The 20,309-nt window shown below is 41.6% G+C and overlaps 2 protein-coding genes across 6 annotated transcripts in view; one reads left to right on the top strand and one right to left on the bottom strand.

Annotated features, from left to right (window-relative positions):
- LOC120903311 overlaps nt 1-17,487 on the top strand; it is a 34,475-nt gene extending 16,988 nt beyond the window's left edge. Inside the window, exons 3-7 of one of the 3 annotated variants that reach the window (XR_005739577.1) lie at nt 10,021-10,201; nt 10,287-10,383; nt 10,450-10,587; nt 13,622-13,777; nt 13,893-14,328. Coding sequence is in view for 2 of the 3 variants with exons in the window: in XM_040312653.1 (XP_040168587.1) it covers nt 16,018-16,317; nt 16,395-16,599; nt 16,684-16,824; nt 16,934-17,088 (801 nt within the window). In the remaining variant the exon portion in view is untranslated. Of the gene's footprint in view, nt 1-10,020; nt 10,202-10,286; nt 10,384-10,449; nt 10,588-13,621; nt 13,778-13,892; nt 14,329-15,512; nt 15,790-15,871; nt 16,318-16,394; nt 16,600-16,683; nt 16,825-16,933 lie in introns of those variants that run through there. The other 2 variants (XM_040312655.1, XM_040312653.1) reach the window with 2 other exon arrangements.
- A 749-nt stretch (nt 17,488-18,236) lies between these two features.
- Nucleotides 18,237-20,309, bottom strand: part of LOC120903189 (protein limb expression 1 homolog) — a 52,487-nt gene continuing 50,414 nt past the window's right edge. For all 3 annotated transcript variants that reach the window (XM_040312458.1, XM_040312459.1, XM_040312460.1), the window contains 2 exons: nt 19,849-20,042; nt 18,237-19,751 (listed from right to left, as the gene is read on the bottom strand). In XM_040312458.1, the coding sequence (XP_040168392.1) occupies nt 19,385-19,751; nt 19,849-20,042 (561 nt within the window). In that variant the 3' untranslated portion in view covers nt 18,237-19,384. The remainder of the gene's footprint in view (nt 19,752-19,848; nt 20,043-20,309) is intronic.

Below are 20,309 nucleotides of genomic sequence, written 5' to 3'. Positions count from 1 at the left end.
TTGATAGAGGAACGTCTAATTTACAAACACACCAAATCTTGGCCCTTTCAACACACTGGATCATACACAAATCCACAATTTCAAGCGAATCGAGTACTAATCGAGCAGATATGTGAAAACAATTTCGAGCAAATGTCGCTTGGGAACCCAATTGACATTTTCGAGCATGAATAACCGGGAATTCGAGCAAATTCCCTTAAACTGGAGCCTTAAACTTCCCTTAAACTGCACCAGTTTAAGGGAATTTAGAAAAAGTTCTGTAAAATCAACTGTGATGCAACTTTTTCGTTGCTTTCTTACAAATTCGATCGGAAACGATGTTTCCTATCGTTATAGTGGGTCATGTAGCCATTTTACACTTAAATGATATCGATTTTTTATAAAATAACGTCACACAAAATTCGATTTTATTTTTCATGAAAAATCAACGCTACAAATGTAAAATGAGCTCGACGGCATAGTCCATCGATAGAAGAAAGTCAAATTTACGAACACGCCAAATCTTAGCGCTTTCAACACATTTGATCACACACAAATCCACAATTTCAGGCGTATCGAGTACTAATCGAGCAGATATGGAAAAACATTATCGAGCAAATGTCACTTGGGAATGGTGAAACGGTGTGAAACACTGGGAGGAGAGTGCGCGTTTTGGTTTCTACACAGTGTTGGCACTAACACAGTCACAAATGTGTAAATGTGTGCGTTTACTTTCGGCCAGCGCGCTAAGATTTATCTGTTTGCAGCGGCGTCCTGGTATCGACGTCTCCTTTGCACTGCAGCCCTGAAAATTCCTCTGTTTGCTCTCGTTCTTGCTACCACCCGAAATCGTCAGTACAGCTCAAGGATCCGCAGCGAGCAGACGCGCGTCGTAAGTCGTGAGCGTTTGGTGTAATAATTTTGTGAAGTGTTCAAGTGTAGCCGGTCTCGTTGTACAGTCGTCAAGTCGTATGACTTAACGACAGGCTCATCAAGGGTTCAAGCCCCAAATTCACCGTGCCGCCATACGTAGGACTGACCATCCTGCTATGGGAGAAAATCAATAAGTCACTAAAAGCCAAGTCCACAAGTGGTACAGGCAGGCCTTGACCGACAAAAAGGTTGTTGAGCCAAAAGAAGTTCAAGTGTTGTGCACATTGAAATGAAGCTGCGCGATTGAATCGCAATGTATGTTATATACATCGCGCAGCTTTATTTCGTACCTTTTTTACAGTAATCAACGTGGGCCACTTCAACGTTTGCACCGATGGAGTGATCTATTTTAAAAGTAAAATATTGTGTGTCACCGTACGTAAATGTGTGAAATCATGTATTGTTAAGGTATAAAAGTTTAATTAAAGAGACGAAAAAAGACCTAAGTGTGTTTTTGTTTTTGTTTAGCTTTAGATAACCAAAAAATACGCAGCGAGTGTGAACGATCGCTGAACGAAAGAAACGCACACAGCGCAATATGAAAGAAACTAACACAAGCACACGAAAGGATGCTCGCGCATGGTCGCGAACATTGAGGGAGCGCGTCTTGTAGTTTGTATAGAAGCGGGAGAGTATCGTAGTATCGACCCCCACCCTAGGGCCAACCACAAGCCTAGGAAATCTTGCATCGGTTTAACTTTAGGTTATTACGCACACCATATTAAAAATATCCCGCTCTTTGTCCGTAGGGTCTGTCACGGAGTCCCAATTTTACATTATAAATGATACATAGCTGTCTCGGCTAAATTATGACGTTCCCAGGTTGGTGATTCTGGAATTCAGAGATACAAATTTGAACTTCATAAATTGAATTACGAATGAAAAATGTATAATTCTCATTTATTGAATACCAGTGAGCATATAGAGATCGGCATATTAACACACAATTGGAAGTCATTTCGGCAATAATAGCCAAAGATACGCGTTGATTTCAGTGATAGTGAAAAAGTCTTCTCGAGTGACATTTGCTCGAAATTGTTATTCCATATCTGCTCGATTAGTACTGGATATGCCTGAAATTGTGGATTTGTGTGTGATCAAGTGTGTTGAGAGCGCTAAGATTTGGTGTGTTCGTAAATTAGACTTTCTTCTATCGATGGATGATGCTGTCGAGCTCATTTTACATTCATAGCTTTGGTATTTGATAAAAAACAAAAGCAAATTTTGTGTGAGGTTATTTTATAAAAAATTGATATTATTTCAGTATAAAATGGCTACATGACCAACTATAACGATAGGAAACATCATTTCCGATCTAATCTAGAAGAAAGCAACGAAAAAGCCGCATTTACAGGAATTTGTCTAAATTCCCTTAAACTGGTGTAGTTTAAGGGAAGTTTAAGGCTCCAGTTTAAGGGAATTTGCTCGAATTCCCGGTTATTCGTGCTCGAATATGTTAATTGGGTCAGTTTTGTTAGCAGAATCGCAATGAAAATAACGCAGCACACTTGGAGGATAGGGTTCAGAACGCAGAGAGAGAGAGAGAGAGAGAGAGAGAGAGAGTTTATTCAACTTAGCAACTTATTTTCTACCCTACCTACTGTCACTTGACATTATATTCATGCTAGATAGCATCACGCCTGACAGTGGTAAACCAAAGTCCATATAATACAGAGGTCGATGCATAGCTCGATTTTGGTCCACCATTTTGAAAGCTTATTTTTGACAGTTAGATGAAAAAGCGTTCACAAACGATTCCAAACAACCATACACTTTTTAGGGCTAATTGTGTATTTTGTGCTCAAAACTTAGTTTAACTATACATTTCTTTCTCATGAACGTGGCATGGAGTAGTTTTTTCAGTAATTCATCACTTAAAAATGACCACAATCAGAAATCTGGCCTCTTAGCACCGACAAACCGACGTGACACTTCGAACAAAATGAGCTTCAAAAGTTGTCTCCTTATTTCAAATGAAAATACGTTAAACACTAGCGCCATCTCTATAATGATTCGCTTACTACACTGACACAGAGAAGAAACTGCTAAACCCCCTTTTTGTTTTTCTTCGCAAATTCCAATGCGTATTGTTTTATGTACTTCTCACATCTTTTGCATTGATTTGAAAACTTATAAAATGATTTTCCTGTGTGTTTTGTCCAATTATTCTCACAAAATCTTGCCTCACACTTCCTTCGCAATTTGTATTTAGAAAAGTTGTTTACATCGAAGCAGCAGTGAACAGAGCTTACTTTGACAGAAGTGTTCGCCTCACTGGTAAATGACAGTACTTTCGTGTGGGACACTTTTGTAACGCCAGTGTCACGTCGGTTTGTCGGTGCTCTTAGCTTTGACCCTCTTGAGCTGCACAAGATTTCGTCGTAATTTCGGGCACTGATCTTGTTGTAATTGATAATTTCACTATAATTCTATCTTTTCTTGATATTCGTCAACTTTTCAAAGTACAATATTACAAACAAACGATGTAAAAATAGCCGAAAATGCTTTCAGACCACTGCATGCACAACATCTAAAACCTCAATGTATGCTACGATGAAACTATTGAAGCTTTTTCATTCAGCTGTCAAAACTTTCCCACGCTTTTTGATCAAATGTTCTGGACGACTCGACCTCTGTATTATATAGACTTTGGTGGTAAACAAGGACCGTAAAGATAACAGGTCAAGTTATAAGCCCGTTTTGACAGCTAGGTGGAAGAAGAATCGACGAAGAAAACTGACAGTTAGTTTTCCGCGTTTGGCGAACGTTTCAAGTTCTCCAAGGAAAATTTTCATTGGAAATCACGGGCTGTGTTCTAATCAACTAAAATATTCACCCAACTTGATCTCCACCAAATATGGACCATGCAAAACGTAAAAAAACCCATCAATACATATACCAGCGGAAAACCATCTGTCAAAATCGGAGCCCAGGGGGGGGATCGCCAAAAGCGCTATAACTACACCTCATTATACATTCCACCTTGGTCGTAAACCATTATGGTAAACTACACCAAGGTTATCGTAATTATGATGTATGAACTTTTATTTCCGTGGTATTCTGCTTACAAACGTTCTTCGTGTGTGCAAAGTGACGCTTCTTTTCTTGGCGCACTTTTCTCCCATTCCCCCGTTTGACGGTTCTTGACAGCTACCTCCTGTCAGGTTGGCTCATACGATAACTTGCTGTACGTGCTGGTTATGACAGCTCTTCCCCCCGAAAATAGTTTTTATTTATAACTCTATATATCTAGACGTTTTACTGGTTTTATCGTCCTCGTAGATCGCCGCAACTCCGCATCTGGTGTTATCTCTGCTAGACATGGAGGCTCCGACCGAAAACTTGGAGGTGTTGGGTTGGATAGTGATTTTTATATTGACCTAGATGATGAATCTTTAGTTACTTTTTGTGAAATGTTGTTTTGTTTGATAGCTTTTTCCGATAGCAAATTATGTGAATCTTTACCTTTGCCAAAAATATACAAATCATTGGTACTGTTTGGGTTATTACCTACGGATCGCATTTGGTCAATGTGACGTTTCCAAGTTCTTCCATCATCTAATTCTATCAAGTAGTGTAATTTGCCTAACCTTTCTTTTACTTTACCAAATTCCCACTTATTATCCTTAATGTACTCTCTGGCTGCTACCCTTTGACCATTTTGAAATTCTTTGATTTTTAAGGTCACTTCTTTGGAAGTTGTACTCGTTGATGGAATCATCAAGTCGATACGACTTCGTATTTGCCGTCCAAAAACTAACATGGACGGTGAGAATCCCGTACTTGGGTGTATCATTTTTCGATAAGACATTAAAATATTGCTCAATACTCCTGGAATTTCTAAACGACCACACTTCATAGCTTTCAGCTTTGCTTTAAATGTTTGAATGAATCGCTCGGCTTGTCCATTTGTGGCGGGATGGTATGGGGCGCTAAATTTATGAATTACGCCGTTAAACTTTAAGAAGTGAGCAAATTCTGTTGATGAAAATTGAGTGCCATTATCACTCACCAAAATTATAGGAACTCCGAAAGTACTAAATATGTCCCTGCATGTATTAATCGTGGTTTCGGTTGTGATGTTATTTACTATTCGGACTTCAGGCCATTTTGAAAATGCGTCTACTAGTATAAAAAAATAGCTTCCCATGAAAGGACCTGCATAATCTACATGCACTCTTTGAAAAGGACCTTCAGCTTTCTCCCAACAATGGATCGGTACTTTGGGTGGGTTTGCTCTTGTTTCTTGACAAGATTGGCAGTTGATAACCATATTTTCTATGTCCTTATCTATATTAGGCCACCAGCAATAACTTCTTGCTAATGACTTTATTCTCGATATTCCAAAGTGAGAGGAATGAAGTTCCTGTAATACTTTCTCCCTTAAAATGGGGGGTATATACACTCTACTGCCTCGCATTATACAGTCGCTCTGTAAGGAAAATTCTTTTTGATCAATGCCAAAACAATACTTTGGAAGGATGTTTTTTCCCGTTCTGAGAGCTCGTAATAGCTCTTCAACTTCTGCATCGGTTGTCGTAGCCTTTCCTAATTCGAGCACTGTAAGTGGTAATGTTTGAATAGTGTTTATCTCCACTACATCAGACTCTTCTATTTTGGTTTCCGAGTCCACTGATGGTAAGGGCAGCCTTGAAAACGCATCTGCGTTGTAGTGGTTTGCTGATTTACGATGGCGAATATTGTATTCGAATCCTTGCAAAAAAACTGCGTAATGCTGCATTCTCATTGCTGACATCGTTGGCAATCCTTTATTTTCTGCAAAGATTTGTGCCAACGGCTTGTTGTAGGTTATGAGTGCAAATTTCCGTCCATATAAGTATTGGTGAAATTTACGGACTCCAAACATGATTGCGTATGCCTCTTTATCAATTTGTGAATAACGTTGTTGTGTTTTATTTAAGGTTTGGGAAGCGTATTGCAAGGGTCTTTCAGATCCATCAGGGAATTGATGGCTTAACACAGCACCCACTCCATAAGGTGATGCATCTGTAGCTAATACTATAGGAAGATTAGGGTTATAATGAACTAACACTCTTTCAGTTTGCTTTTCCTTTTTCACATGGGTAAATGCTTTATTGCAATGCTCGTCCCATACATAAGGTATTTCATCCTTCAAGAGATTATTCAGAGGATAAATAACTGTACTTAAATGTGGGAAGAAACGACCATAATAGTTAATTAATCCCAGGAACGAACGTAACTGATCTTTGTTTCTTGGGATAGGCATATCTTGTATGGCTTTAATTTTCGTATTCAGTTTATGTATGCCATGCTTATCTACTACATATCCGCAATATTCTATCTGGTCTTCGAAAAAGCAACATTTTGATTTATTTACTCTTAAATTGTATTTTTCCAATCTTTTCAAAACTTCTTCCAATCTTTGTAAATGCATTTCGTCATTTGGGCCTGTAATCCGAATATCATCAATGAATGCAGTCACCCCTGGTATGCCTTGGAGGATTTGCTCAATCAACCTTTGAAATATTGCTGGAGCCGATGCTATTCCATACATCAATCTAGTGGAGCGAAATAGTCCTTTATGTGTCGATAATGTTAATATTTCGCGACAACAAGGGTTTACCTCCAATTGAAGATAAGCTTGGGAGAGATCTATTTTTGAAAATTTGTCTCCCCCGGCCACATTTGCAAATAATTCTTCTACAGTCGGAAGCGGGTGTTCGTCAATTATTAAATTTGGGTTTACCGTGATTTTATAATCCCCGCATAATCTAACATTCCCTCCCGATTTTTTTACTGGGACAATAGGAGTAGCCCATTCGGAATGATCCACTTTTTCCAGGACATTTTCTGAAACTAGTTTATCAATTTCTTTGCTCACAGCATCCCGCACCGCAAATGCGACAAGCCTAGCCTTGAAGAAAACTGGCTTTGCATCTTGACGTAGAGCTAATGAAGCTTGTAAATTTTCAATTTTTCCTAATCCTGAACTAAAGACTTTGGGATATTTGTTGAATAGGTTTTCTAAATTTGAGCTTGTAGTAGATTTTTCCGAGGAGCAATAGGATACTTCATAGTTGGTTTTTAGAAATTCGTTTAGGTTTAAATTTATAGTCTTTATCCAGTTACGCCCAAGCAGAGGATTCCTTTCTGATTCCGTAACAAGTAGTGGTAAAAAAGTTTCTACACTATTAATTATAGCCTTCACCTTGATTTCACCTAGCACATTTATCACACCATCACAATAACTTTTCAATTTGACGTTACTTTTTTTTGTTATTATGTTAGGAAAATAATTTAATCTATCCCTGTTACTAATAAGGGATACTGGAGAGCCAGTGTCCACCTCAAAAATAAGTTTTCTGTCGGAAATCTCCATTTCTAGCAAAAACTTACCAGCCATATTTTGTATTGTTCTCATGTTGAACACGTCCACGATGTTGGCGTCATCGTCTGCGGGAAGCTCAGAGCTGCATTCTAGTGTGTGTACACTCGAACGATTTACTTTTGTCCGGCATACTTTTGCAAGATGCCCCATCTTATTGCAATGATTGCAAATTGTCTTCAAGTGTCGGCACTTATCCGTAAGATGGTCTCTATCCCCACACCGATAGCAAGTTACTTTCCGTTGAGTTGACGCCGGCTTGCTTTTCTTTTTATTCGCAGCAATGATGTGCTGAACTGGATATGGAGTAACGGTGCCTTGTATCTCATCTGTACCTCGGTTAGACATTTCCATGCCGAAAGCTATGTCCTTTGCTTTAGCCAATGTCAGGTCACGTATCTCGAGCAGCCGCGATTGTATCGCACGGTTTTGAAGTCCGAACACGAATTGATTTCGCAAGGCTTTGTCAAGGTAATCGCCAAAACTACAAGTTTGAGCAAGCTTTTCTAATTCCATCAAATATGTGCTCAGTGATTCATTTTCGCGTTGTTTTCGGTTTGCAAACTTGAAATTTTCCAAAATTTCCAATGGATTTGGATTAAAATGCTCTTTGAGGATGGCAACAATTTCTTCGAACGTTTTTGTTTGCGGTTCATCATTCTTTAGCTTGTTGCACAATACATCGTAGGTCGTACTACCCATGTAATGAAGGAGGTAATCGCGTTTGTCTTCTTCGGGAACACGATGAATTTTGAAAGCAATCTGTAGTCTTTCTAGCCATCTTTGGATTTTGCAGTTTGTTGGGTCGAATGGTTCAAACACGAACATTCCCGACATCTTCTTTGTAGCAGTAGCAGTTGTTATTTCAGCAGTATTGTCGGATCTTGTAAGGCCAGTATTAGAAGGATCAACAGTAGCAGTAGCAACAGCAGCAGCCGCAGCAGCAGCAAAAGAACAACCAATGCCCGCTGGATTTATCGGCGGAAGAGTTTCTGTAGAGTTATCAGCATCAGCAGCCTTTGCAGCGGAGCGGGTGATGATTGAATAAGCAGCAGAACCAGCTTCCCTTGGTGGAGATGCCATGAATACAAACACAGCACAGTTTCGATTTGTACGGCTTTGTTCTATGAGCAATGTAGCACGCGTAATGCTCGTTCTTCCTCGTCGCCAATTTATCGTAATTATGATGTATGAACTTTTATTTCCGTGGTATTCTGCTTACAAACGTTCTTCGTGTGTGCAAAGTGACGCTTCTTTTCTTGGCGCACTTTTCTCCCATTCCCCCGTTTGACGGTTCTTGACAGCTACCTCCTGTCAGGTTGGCTCATACGATAACTTGCTGTACGTGCTGGTTATGACAAAGGTGTTTTAAAATGACAAGGTGAAGTTGTTCAGAGCAAAATGACATTTCTCGACTTGACATAACTGTTCCGGGGGCTTCGATATAAAAATCGAGGAGGGCTGGTGCGGAGTAATGAAATTTGTATGCAGAAAGTGACAAATGTCTCCCATAATGTCGCCCAGCAAAAGCAAGGTGTGTTTATTAAGAAGGTGAATTATTAGCGGGTTTTACGGGCGCCATCATCGAGTATTGTTATGTCAAATCGCATGCAATTTTCTATACCCCCCTGCAGCCCTTCACGATTTTAAAACCGGAGCCCCCAGCAAGGTGTGTTTATTAAGGAGGTGAATTGTTAGCGCGTTTTCCGGGCGCCATCATTGAGTATTGTTATGTCAAATCGCATACAATTTTCTATACCCCCCTCCAGCCCTCGCCGATTTTAATACCGGAGCCCCCAGTATTGTTATGTCAAGTCGTGAAATGTCAATTTGCTCTGAAGCACTTCACCTCCTAATATCCATACACCTTGAGCAAAAGCGATAAAAATCAACCTTCTAAATACAGGTGGGGTCCCCGAGATACACTGTTAATGGGGACTGAAAACGGCCGCAAAATACTGCGTATCTCGAATTTCCGCGTAAGTCGAATCTCGTGATTTACAGCTAAAATATCACTAATTTTCGTGTAATTTGCAAGTAGGGGGTGGTTTTAGTCACTTTATGAATTATTGGATATGATTCTGACTGAATATAACAGTTTCAAAGCTTTTAGAATAGTTTTTAACATTCGATCAAAACGGAAATTATTTGGCAACTTACAATTGATGTGTCAAATCAGTACAATTTGCTCAAAGAATTGTCAAATTTAGAAAACCGCGTATCTCCGAATCCGCGTATAAGAGGTACCGTGTATCTCGGGGACCGCCTGTATATTATCCTTGATTCCACACTAACACGGCTGCCAATTCTTTTAAATGAACCTCGCACGCCGAAATATCATCTGAATTTTTATCGGGGTGACTGTAAGTGCCTACCAAATCAACTTTTTGCACATCATGAGCACGAGCACACAACACCGCGTTGTTTTGTTTTAATGTTCTGACTGACAGGTCGATTGGAGAGAAAGAATTGCTGCATTTTCAGCAATTTGTTTTACTGATAATCAGTGAAACGACTAATTTGACATTGATTATACTGATTTTCAGAAAAATATGTATTACTGAAATGCATTCAGTAAATTGTTTTTTTTTTCCCAAAATCAGTACAAACATATAATTTATGCTGAAAATCAGTATAATATTCTTTTACTGAACCGTTTTAGTAAAAAACTTTACTGAAGCAAGATGAGAAAATTTGCTGTGTATATGCAAAACAAATCAATGATTTTCCTTTTTTGCAAGCTTTCCTCCAAACAGGATGACCCATTCTATAATAATAGAAGACAGACTGCCGGAGCATGGGGGGAAATAGCCAGGCATCTGGCGACCACCGTGGCCAGATGCCAGAAAGTTTGGCACCAGCTCCGGTACAAGTACCGTGCGATCAGGATAGATGAGCTGAAGGCGGTCAAAAAAAATGGATGTAAGTAAGAATTTTCTAGACGCGCTGTAAATGTATCTAATAAAACACATTAAATCGTGCTTATATTTATTGATTATAATTTCAGATCCCGTTGCGCCTCCTAAGTGGCACTGTTACAGGCCAATGAGTTTTCTGTGGGAATATGTAGATGTGTCGCTGAGAGCGAATGGTGTAGTATGAAGGTAAAACAGTTTGATTTCTGTAAAAACGCAAACAACTCATTATTTCCTTTTTTTCTTTTTTTGTAGATAGAACGTTCATAAACAAATGTGATGGGGCCTCCAATTGCCTCTTCTACGCGGCAGGAGAGCGCCGCAGCGAAGAGAAGGCAAGAGATTGCATTTGGAGGCGCCCATTTTGAACGAATCTGCTGATGCCGAGTGAGGGTAAGGAATGCACATATATGATACAGGGTTTTTCAATTAAGTTTAGACTAGCGGCATACTTTTTTTTTTAATCGTCGCAATAGGTCTCACTATAGAGCAGGGGTCTCCAAACTACGGCTCTCAAGAGCTTATAATGCGGCCCACGATGACTTTGCCAGAGTTCGTAAAAATATTACGTTATTATGAATTTTTAAAATTTACATTTATTTTTTACTTTTCTTAGACAAAAATCAAGCTTTAGTAACACGAAACTGTACAAGTATCGTTGGTATTTTATTATAAAAACGAGATTTAAACGTTCACTCATCAGTTAAAGGTAGCGTCAAATGGCCCTCAACATAGTTATTTTTGAAGCAATGCGGCCCGCGAGCTGAAAAGTTTGGAGGACCCTGCTATAGAGCGTTACTTTTTCATTCTATAGTGAGACGATGTTGGCGAATGAGTTGTTGTTAGGAATGGATAACTTGGATAATGTTTGTACCTTTGGTCCTGTTCAAAGTGTATGAGAACCAGGTGGTTTCAAAGGCTGTTTTTTATGACAAAATTTTAACGTCATTTTTTGACAGAATGGGTGAAAACTTTTCCTCCAACAAGCTTTCTGGCGACTTGCAGAATATACAAACAATGGAGGCCTTCACGATTCTAGTTAGTTTTTTGTATGGAGTTTGACAGTTGGAGGCTGAAATCATGTAAACAATCCATACAAAACCACACATAAAACTAGCCTGCAATTTCCAGTCTAGATTATTCTAGCCTCAAAGATAGAATTAGATTCGAGTACCTGCTCGAAAACACGGTGTGGTTTACATTTATCCCAAGGTGCATTAAAGAAATCAGGTGATCGAATCTGGAATCAAAGTGTATGTAGTCCAGGTGGTCTCATAGCATTTTATAACCAAATTTGAATATCACTTTTTGACAGAACGAGTGAAAACTTTTGCTCCAACGAGCTTTCTGGAGACTTGACGAATACTCAAAACACTCTTACAATCTTCATTCAGAAGCAGAAGCGATAAAAATCAGTCTTCTAAATTCATACACCTTGGGATAAGCCCATTATACCCACTTAGAAAACTGCTATACAATGTAAACAGCTGACAGAAAAATACAAATTTCAGCCTACGAACATAAAACGGAAAGAACCCCTTTATTAGAATTTTTTTATAGAGATAGTATAAGGCCGAAAATACACGGGCCGGAGTAATGTATCAATTTACTTAACAATCTGATATCAAGATAAAGAAAGAAATCGAAGTTATTGACAAAAATATACCGATTCTAATGTAATCTGGAAGAGCTGCATTAAAGTGCGCTTAAAACCATTCTTTCTCATATTCTTTATTTCTCTATGCTTCAAACAAAAACCGAAAGGGATACTACACAAAGGAAAAAAAACCTTCAGCAGCATACAGCTGGGACAAAAAAGAAACGTAATACTGTAATAATTTCAACTGAACTTAATATTCTTATCTTTCTGGCTCCTTCCTGAAATGTGGAAAACGGATGTCAAGTGCTTGGCGTGATCAGCAGCGAAAAAGTGCCAGAAATGTTTCGTTGGCTGTCCATTCCTTCCATGCAATTAAAGCGGAATGCAACGGAAATAGTCTGATGAAGCTCCTGGGCCTCCCTATACACTGCCCCACTCAAACCCCCCCCTCCCCAGTGGGTGGGTGAGCTAATGTAGAAAAACTAGTTTCTTCCGTGTTGCGAAATGAAAGCCCCTGTTCCGTTTGTTGGCATGAATATTCATAAAGAGAAAGGTTCCAAAAAGTTTTTCCATCCATCAAATTCGCGGAGGGGCCTCATCATCATCCGCCGTATTGGTGTCCGCGTTTTACTGTTACAAAAGGTGACTGAACTCGGTTTGCCGCAGCGTCGTGCGTGACAGGATTGCTCAATTCCTTCGTCGTCCTCAGCTCCCTGGGCGGAAGGTGGATGGTGGTGAGGGGGGGAGGGGTTTGGAGGGAATATAAAGCATTTTTCCTAAAACGTTCATCTCCCCGCTCCCACCATTGCAAGGGTGTTTTCGGTTGCCACCAAGGGTGGCAACAAACAGACCCTGCAGTTTGCACACAAAATATTGCATCAAGCTACCTGCGACGTGCGCGTTTCCTTCGTGCGTAAGCTACGCAAAGAACTACCACGTGTCTCCATTCCATTCCTTCCTCTCGATCCGTTTTCATGCGGCCAGCGAGCCAAAAAGCGCACCAAAGTGGAGCAAGCAGGGAAGGGGAGAAAAAAACTTAAAATGTGTTAATGAGCTTTTCATCCAATAATAATGATGGCTTTTCCCACAGATCATTCAACGAAAATTCCCAAAGCCAAAAGGGCAGCGTTCCAGCTCGGCCCCACCTCCTTCCCGTTTGCACACTGGCCTCCCCAAGTGTTCGTGCTTCCCACTTTTCGGAAGCTCCGGAGTTTTTCAAACAGCACAAACGCGAACGTTCTGTCTCTCGCTCACTTTGTCATTCTCTCGAATGAAGAACCCACCCCATCCCTTCCACGCAATTTCGGGGGCAGTTTTTTGTTGCGGCTTTTGCGAGTGTGCATCTTTTTTTTTCGTTTCGTTTCCTTCCGTTCCTTGCGGGTCCCCCCGGCAAATGGCTGCATCTCGAATACACTTTTGGTCACGTTGTTTTGGGGGTCCGGTGCGGGATGTGGTCCGTAAAACACGCAAGGGTGTGCAGAAGTGGCGTGCTGCGCATCGGAGTTCACAAATTGTACGACGTACGACCAGGCCCGGTAGTCCGACCCCATGCACCCCTGCCAGCCCTGTGTTACACTTGTCCCGGGGCCAGTGGCTGTATAAGGATGTAGTCGGGCGTGCAGCGACAGTTTGCGCTGGAAACTTGTTGACGAAATTGGCCCTTTTTTTTGTTGGGCAAGCCAATTGCGATCGGGTTGATCGGTATGCGCGCGGTGTGGCCGAGAGTGGATTGGGAAAGGGCGGCGGGCGGGCGGGGTGTGGGGTGCGCGGAAGTTTTGGGGACACGACCTCTTTTGTAATTAACCGTGATACATTTATTTATTTTAGATACACACACACGCTGCAGGTGGTTCGACGGGGCGGGGAAGGTTTCAACCGTGGAAGATGGACCGGTTGGGTGTTTGAAGCGGATAGGTCTCGGGACACGGGTGCCGTCAGTGTAGAGCCGTTGCAGCTGGCTACGCCGTTTCAAGCTCGTTTAAGGTAAGCTATGGCAATAGTTATGTTAAATTAATTTTTATTATAATATCACCCAAAGAGCATTTCGGGAAGTTGGTCGCTTGATTAATTTTGACGATTGTTTTAAATCTATTTGCAGAATAACTAATATACCGGATTCAATTGTCCTGAGAACGAAATCCAACGTTACATGATGTATTTGAAACTAGCACCGAAGTCGTAAAAATGTTAGGCTAAATTAAACAAAATGTAAAAAATGCATTATCTGTACTTCGTATGCACAGCGAACATTAAATATATTTCTTCATTAAAATCAATATCAGGGGGTTACTGCGATAGCTCCCCTTAAAAAAAGAACAAAATAAAACAAAATAATGCATCCCACTCCCCGCAGTGCATCAACCAAGTAGGCAGGAGGCATCACTTACAACGTGTTTTGTGGACAAACCTGTGTCCATGCGTACAGAACGGGGACGGGGAAAAATGACACACAACACACGGGGTTGTGCGTTGTTTCGCAAACAGCAAACTAACGCGAAAATGTAAGGAATAAAAATTAAAATTTTAAATTACGAGCAAGACTTTTTGTTGCTGTTGTTTGGTTGTCGTTGCCGCTGCGCTGCTGGCTGCTGTGTATCAAACGCTTGCTGACCAGTAAGGAAAAAGGAAATTCCTTCGTACCTCACCGCGTGTGTGTGTGTCCGCTTCCCGTTTGGGTTCCATCGTAACTACGATGCGGATGCGTTTGGGGCGATGAAAGGATGATGATTGTTGTTCGGTACAGGAAGATGTGCATCGTAATGCCGGGCATCGTCGCCACCGCAACCGCAATGCGTTCCAGGCCAGCAGCAGCAGCAGTAAGCGGTGCCGTTGCCTAGAGAACGATAGAGAGGATGAGTGGAAAACGACAAGCGGCACCCGGGCCAGGTATGGGCCAAAGGTAATGGGGCCTACCGAAAAATCGGGAACCTAAAGTGGCGATGAGTTTGTTGTTGCATGATGATGATGATGATGCGGCACAAAACGGTTACCACCCCGGAGGGGAGGGGGAACGGATATGCGTTTTGTGGAGTGGAGTTAGTGCTGCCCAGTGTAAATTGATTACCGAAAAAGCGACTGTTGATTGTTGATTTTGTATTGTTTGTTTTGCACATTGTAGTTAAAATTATTATTTGATTTTAATTTTTTTTGTTTAAATTTTAATTTAAAAATATGTTTCTTTTCTATTAAATTATTGAGTAACTTTTAACGTCAAAATCCATCTTCATCGATCATCGAAAGGGGCCGTTTTGTTGCAACCGTCCCGTCCCCGTTCTGATTGTCTCCGTTCGTTTTTGATACGATGCAACTTCAAAATGCAGTTTGCAATTCCTCAAAAAAAGGAAAGAAAAGAAACAGAATCATTTGCAGCTGTACGATAATTAAATAAAATATTTGAATGCTTGTGTGTACGGAATCGTTCCCGGGGTTGATCGTTTGTAGAAGCGCAGAAATGACAAATGTCGGCGCTTTTGGGGTTTTTTTTTGTATTGGTGGGCCGATCGTACTCTGAGCTCGAATGGTTGATGTAGTATGTCAGTTTGTTTTATGTATTCTTTTCGTTTTCTTTTGTTTTTTTTTCTGAGCACAATGTGTTAAGAGCAGTTCGGAAGCGGTCAAAATGGACCGCTTTTTTATTGCGAGGTTCGTTGCCTGCGCTGTACCTAGGCTCCACAGCCTTACACCACACCGCTTACAGGGCGAATTTGGGGGTTTAGTGAGCTGATTGAATTTTATTGCAATCAAATGCAAAAACGAAGGAGCCATCCGAAACAGCCTTTTCCCACAAGCTTTGATTGCGATGGATTGGTTGATGTGTGTGTGTGTGTGTTTGTGCAGTTTGTTTTGTTTTGCCTGGGCTGTAATTAATTTCTCTAACCGGTTGGTGTGAATGATTGTTAAGACAGTTGGCCATCAGCACGAACAGAATGAAGCTTCCAAGACCCTTCCATACCAACGCAAAAGCAGTGGTACTGCAATTAAAGTCCGTCTTGTCGGTGTGTTTCGCATTACCAACATTGTACTCTAGCTATTTCTAGAAAGTGTGTTTAATCAGTTTTTTCTGTTTCAATTTCAAAGATGCAACCAATCGAAGCAGTGGGGGGTTTTCCTCCAATTTCGTGACAAGATCAAACCGTTCGATGCAGCAAAATGCAAGGGGCGGGCGGTTTGATAAGCACACAGCCATCAACAGACACGTATCTTAGCTGATCGAGCGATACAGAATGAAGCTGCTCGCCTTTTATTCGGCTATAAAACCAGTCGAAGAGGTCAGTTTGCCTATTGCCGTTTTGTGCGGGACCACGAGTGCGTATCACAATCCGTCCGCGCTACAACAACACAACATGGAACCGATCGATACGCGGGCAGAGCGCAGGGAAAAGATCGCCTACCATCTGGAGACATGCTTTAACACCATCAACCACATGCTGATTGGATATGTGACGTTTTATCTGTCCTACTACTCGTACACGAGAGGCTTTGGCAAGCTGTTTACCTGGCACATTTTCCTCTGCTCCGTCGGTGTAAGTATATGATTAAAACGAGGGTAAACAATCAAGAACCTTATTTACAAGCTTTTCCCCGATTTCTTTTACCGCAGTACCAATTTTTCATGGCACAGTCACTGCTTACGCTCTACCCGGCCAACTCGTGGACGAACCGGTACTCGACTGCAACCAAGCGCCATCTGCACTGGGCTTTGCAGGCGATCGGCTGTGTTGCAATCCTTGTCGGGATCGTTATTGAGATCTATCTGAAGGAGGATGCCGGACGGAACCACTTCCGGTCGGATCATGCCATAACGGGTAAATGGAAATGCATTTTGATACTTCTCCTACTGTCCACGATGTCACTGGCATTACGTTTGTTTGTTTTGTTTTTTGTTTTAGGTTTGGTTTCACTCATCTTTATCGCACTGTCCATACTGAACGGCATCGCAGCGATGTACACCGTCAAGATTAAGCACCTCATCAAGCCAGTGTACGTGAAGATGTGCCACTACCTGACCGGCATTGTCGCCTTCGTTATCGGTGAGTGTGGAAGTGTGTGGATCGCGCGCACGTTTCGTTTGATTGAACGCGCCACAGCAACGACAACAACCCTCTTTGCAATAATCCCGTTTTCACCCCTCCCGAGCAGGTATGACATCGCTCGCGCTCGAGTACTCACCGCGGATGCTATCGGTGCAGCACAAGCAGATGCTGATCGCGTTCACCACCATTACGACCGCCCTTACCCTAATCGGGGTGTGCAAAACGATGACCAATCAGTGCCGAAATCTGCGCCAATCTTGAAGATTGAAATTGAAATGTGTGTAATGTATGTATGTATATTGTTAAAATTCATTTATTTGTATCACGCGCCACAATGTACGCTCGCTCGGTGCTGTGTTGTACAATGCGTATTATTTGCTTTGCATTACAAAATACGTAACGGAGACGTGTGTTGTTGTTATTCGTTGTGTCATTAGCAGCGCGCGCTAGCGTGATTTGATTTAAAAAGAAAAGAAAAAAAACACTCCTCTCTCTCTCTCTCCTATTTCGTGTCCTACTGATCTGATCCTGGCAATCCCCCCGGGGGTGGATAGGTGAAAACAAAATGATGATACTTCATAATTACTAAAAACAAAATATTCTATTAAGGCTGCAAGCATATGCGTTATGGGTTACGGGACAGAAATGATTGTTTTTCCGCTGGGGTTGTGGTTTTGAGTTAATTTTGCTACGAAGCAAATCGTAAAACTAGAAACAAACGACGGTTTGTGGCTGGTAGTCGACTTAAAATCGTTGTTGTGCTTGTTTTGTTGCTTCTTTTTGTTTTGATTTCTTTTTTTTCCCTTCTTTTTTTTCTGTTGTATGATTTGTTGCCGCTTTTCGTAATCGTACATTATCGTAAATTTAGTTAAACATAAGAATCACAATTTCTTCGTTTAGATTTGTTTATTAGAATTTTTCTTTAATTTATACTTTTCTCTCTGTCTTTCTTTCTCTCGCGCATACTTTTCTTCTTCTTATCTCATTCTTTCTCTCTTTCTCTCCTTCTCATTTCCTCTACATGTTTCATTTTGTAATTTCTTTCTAACACGTAACTTTTGTTTTTTGTTTGTTATAAATTTCAATTAAGATTAAAATTTGGCCGAAAGTTTTTGTTTTGTTGCAGTTCGCGTTGTTGCTTCACGTGTTGCAAAAAAAAAAAATAATAATAAAATTTCCATTACCTAGCCTAGTCAACGATTGTCGGTTGTAAATAAAACACCGTTTTGCCTTTCTACTTCTACTTCTTCTTTTTTTGTTAAACTTTTTTGTTGCCTCCTCGTTTTTTCTCTCTCTCTCTCTCTCTCTATCATTCTTTTTAAATAAATAGCGTTCACGACGAAAAAATAATAATAAATTTTGCTTTTTTTTCTTGTTTTGCTTTTGCACATTACCTAATCTTGTCGAAATTAAAAATCACATTTTTTGTTGCTGTTTTATTACTCTGTCAACAGGCATCTGAATTAAACGCAATCAACACAATGCTTTAAAGGGTGGAGGGAGAGTGGTGGTGAGCATGCGAAAGGTGAAAAGAACAGTAAAATTAAACCATTTTACTCAAAAACTTTAGCAATTTTAACAGTCCTTGGGGGAGACGTTAAGAGTGGGTTAAAAATGTTTAAACGTAAAGTTAAAATAACGTTTAAACGTTCGATGCTTTGTTATTGCTTTTTCGCACGTTCGTTATCTTTACCACAGACCACAGAGAATGCATTTTTCGATCCGCGGTTTCGTTGTTCGTACTGACTCTATATGATAGTGCTCATCTCTCTCAATCTCTCTCTCTCTCTCTCTCTCTCTCTCTCTCTCTCTCTTTCTACCTCGCTTTTTATGTACAAGTGGTCAGAGAATGATGCAGTCGTTCGTTAAAATGTTAGTCAGTTTGAATAGCTTGCACGAGAGACCGTATTTTGGAAGCTTCGCGGATTGCTAATAAACGATCGTGGAAGAAAGTGATTCCTGTCCGAAGAATTAATCTCTAGATCCCGCAAAGAAGGGGGGAAGAAAATAAGTTTACTTGGATAGTAATGTAAACGTTGCGTTTCTTGCGCAAGATAGCTATTGAATGTAGCCAAGCATTGTAGGTGAACCGTTGCATCTAGCAATACGTTTTTTTTCCTCTGTTTGTTTTACTTTTGTTACTTGCCAATACGACATCGATCGATATTTCACGCCTAACAATCTGATGATCGATGTGATGATGATAGTGGAGTCGTGCTTAGCACAGCGTTTGCTATAAAAGTGTAATCGAAAGCAGCTAAAACAAAATCGTTCAGGTAGCAGAGATCTACTACAATGCTTTTCCATTTCCGTAACGCCGTGCCTGTCAACTACCGTCGGCGTCATCACCGGCCATGTATGTGTGTGCAATGTGTTGCCGTTAATTGGATTCATATTTAAAAAAAACAAATGCCTAACAAAAAAATAATAATAATATGTAAGTTAAAATTAGCTTGCTTGCGTTAGATGCGTCCGCGGCCACCGCGGGATGTTGAAGTGGGGTGAAAGCGGGATCGGAGGGGGGGAGAAGAAACAAAAATGGCAGAAGGCGACTGGTTCAGCTGTTGATGTTGCTGCCCCCGGTCAGCTGGTTGTGCGCCATCTGCAGGATGTCCTTCTTCTCCTTGGGGAACCGCAGCTCCCGGCCCGCCAGACGGGCAGTCTCTAGTTCTCTCTCGGCTATAGCCAGCTCCCGGCTGAGCAGGCCGGGGTTTTCGTGCTCCCGCTCGATCCAGTCGAGCGCCATCTGCTGGCGCATCTCGTCGTCCAGCGATCGGTTCGAGTAGTGGGCGACCACCTCCTGCCGCGAGCACTGCCGTTCGCGCATCGCCTTCAGCGAACCGTTCCAGTGCAGCAGCTGGAACACGGTCATCAGCTCCTGGAACTCGAGCATGGTGCGGCCTTTGTTGGTTTCCAGCATGAATCTGCATAGCGCGATAGGGGAAGGGGGGTCGGGGGGAGAATAAAACACGTTTCCTTTGTAAAAATCCGCTGAACGATCGCTCTTGCCAACGGCCTTACCTGAACGCTCCGATGCCGGTGTCGGGCCCGTCGTCCTCCTGGTTCTGATCGCCCTTGAACGAGGCACGCGCCTCGGTGACCGCCTTCTCGATGAAATCATCGCTGATGCGCCGGGACGGGTGTTCGTTGAATACGGAATTCATTAAAGCTATCTTCGCGGAGCTTCGCCGTGCTTCTGCTTTCGTGGGGCAGTTCTGTAACAGTGAAACATAGAAAGGATTGTAGTAGTGATGGGTAAAGGCGGCAAAAATTCGGAGTAGATTCCGTAATCGACACCGGAAGGTAGGTCCGTCCTGCATTATCCGGAATCGTCCGGAGTCGCCTGGAGTTACTCGGAGTTCGGAGTCGTTCGGAGTCATTGGGAGCCGTTCAGAGGTGTTCGGAGTCGTTCAAAGGTGTTCGGAGTCATTAGGAGTCGTCCGAAATCGGCCGGTGTCTTCCTTCAAAACAAAGTTCTGTGT

Source organism: Anopheles arabiensis, chromosome 3 (assembly GCF_016920715.1).
Source record: "Anopheles arabiensis isolate DONGOLA chromosome 3, AaraD3, whole genome shotgun sequence".
Classification (NCBI taxonomy): Eukaryota; Metazoa; Arthropoda; class Insecta; order Diptera; family Culicidae; genus Anopheles; species Anopheles arabiensis.
This window is presented reverse-complemented; position numbering and strand designations above follow the sequence as displayed.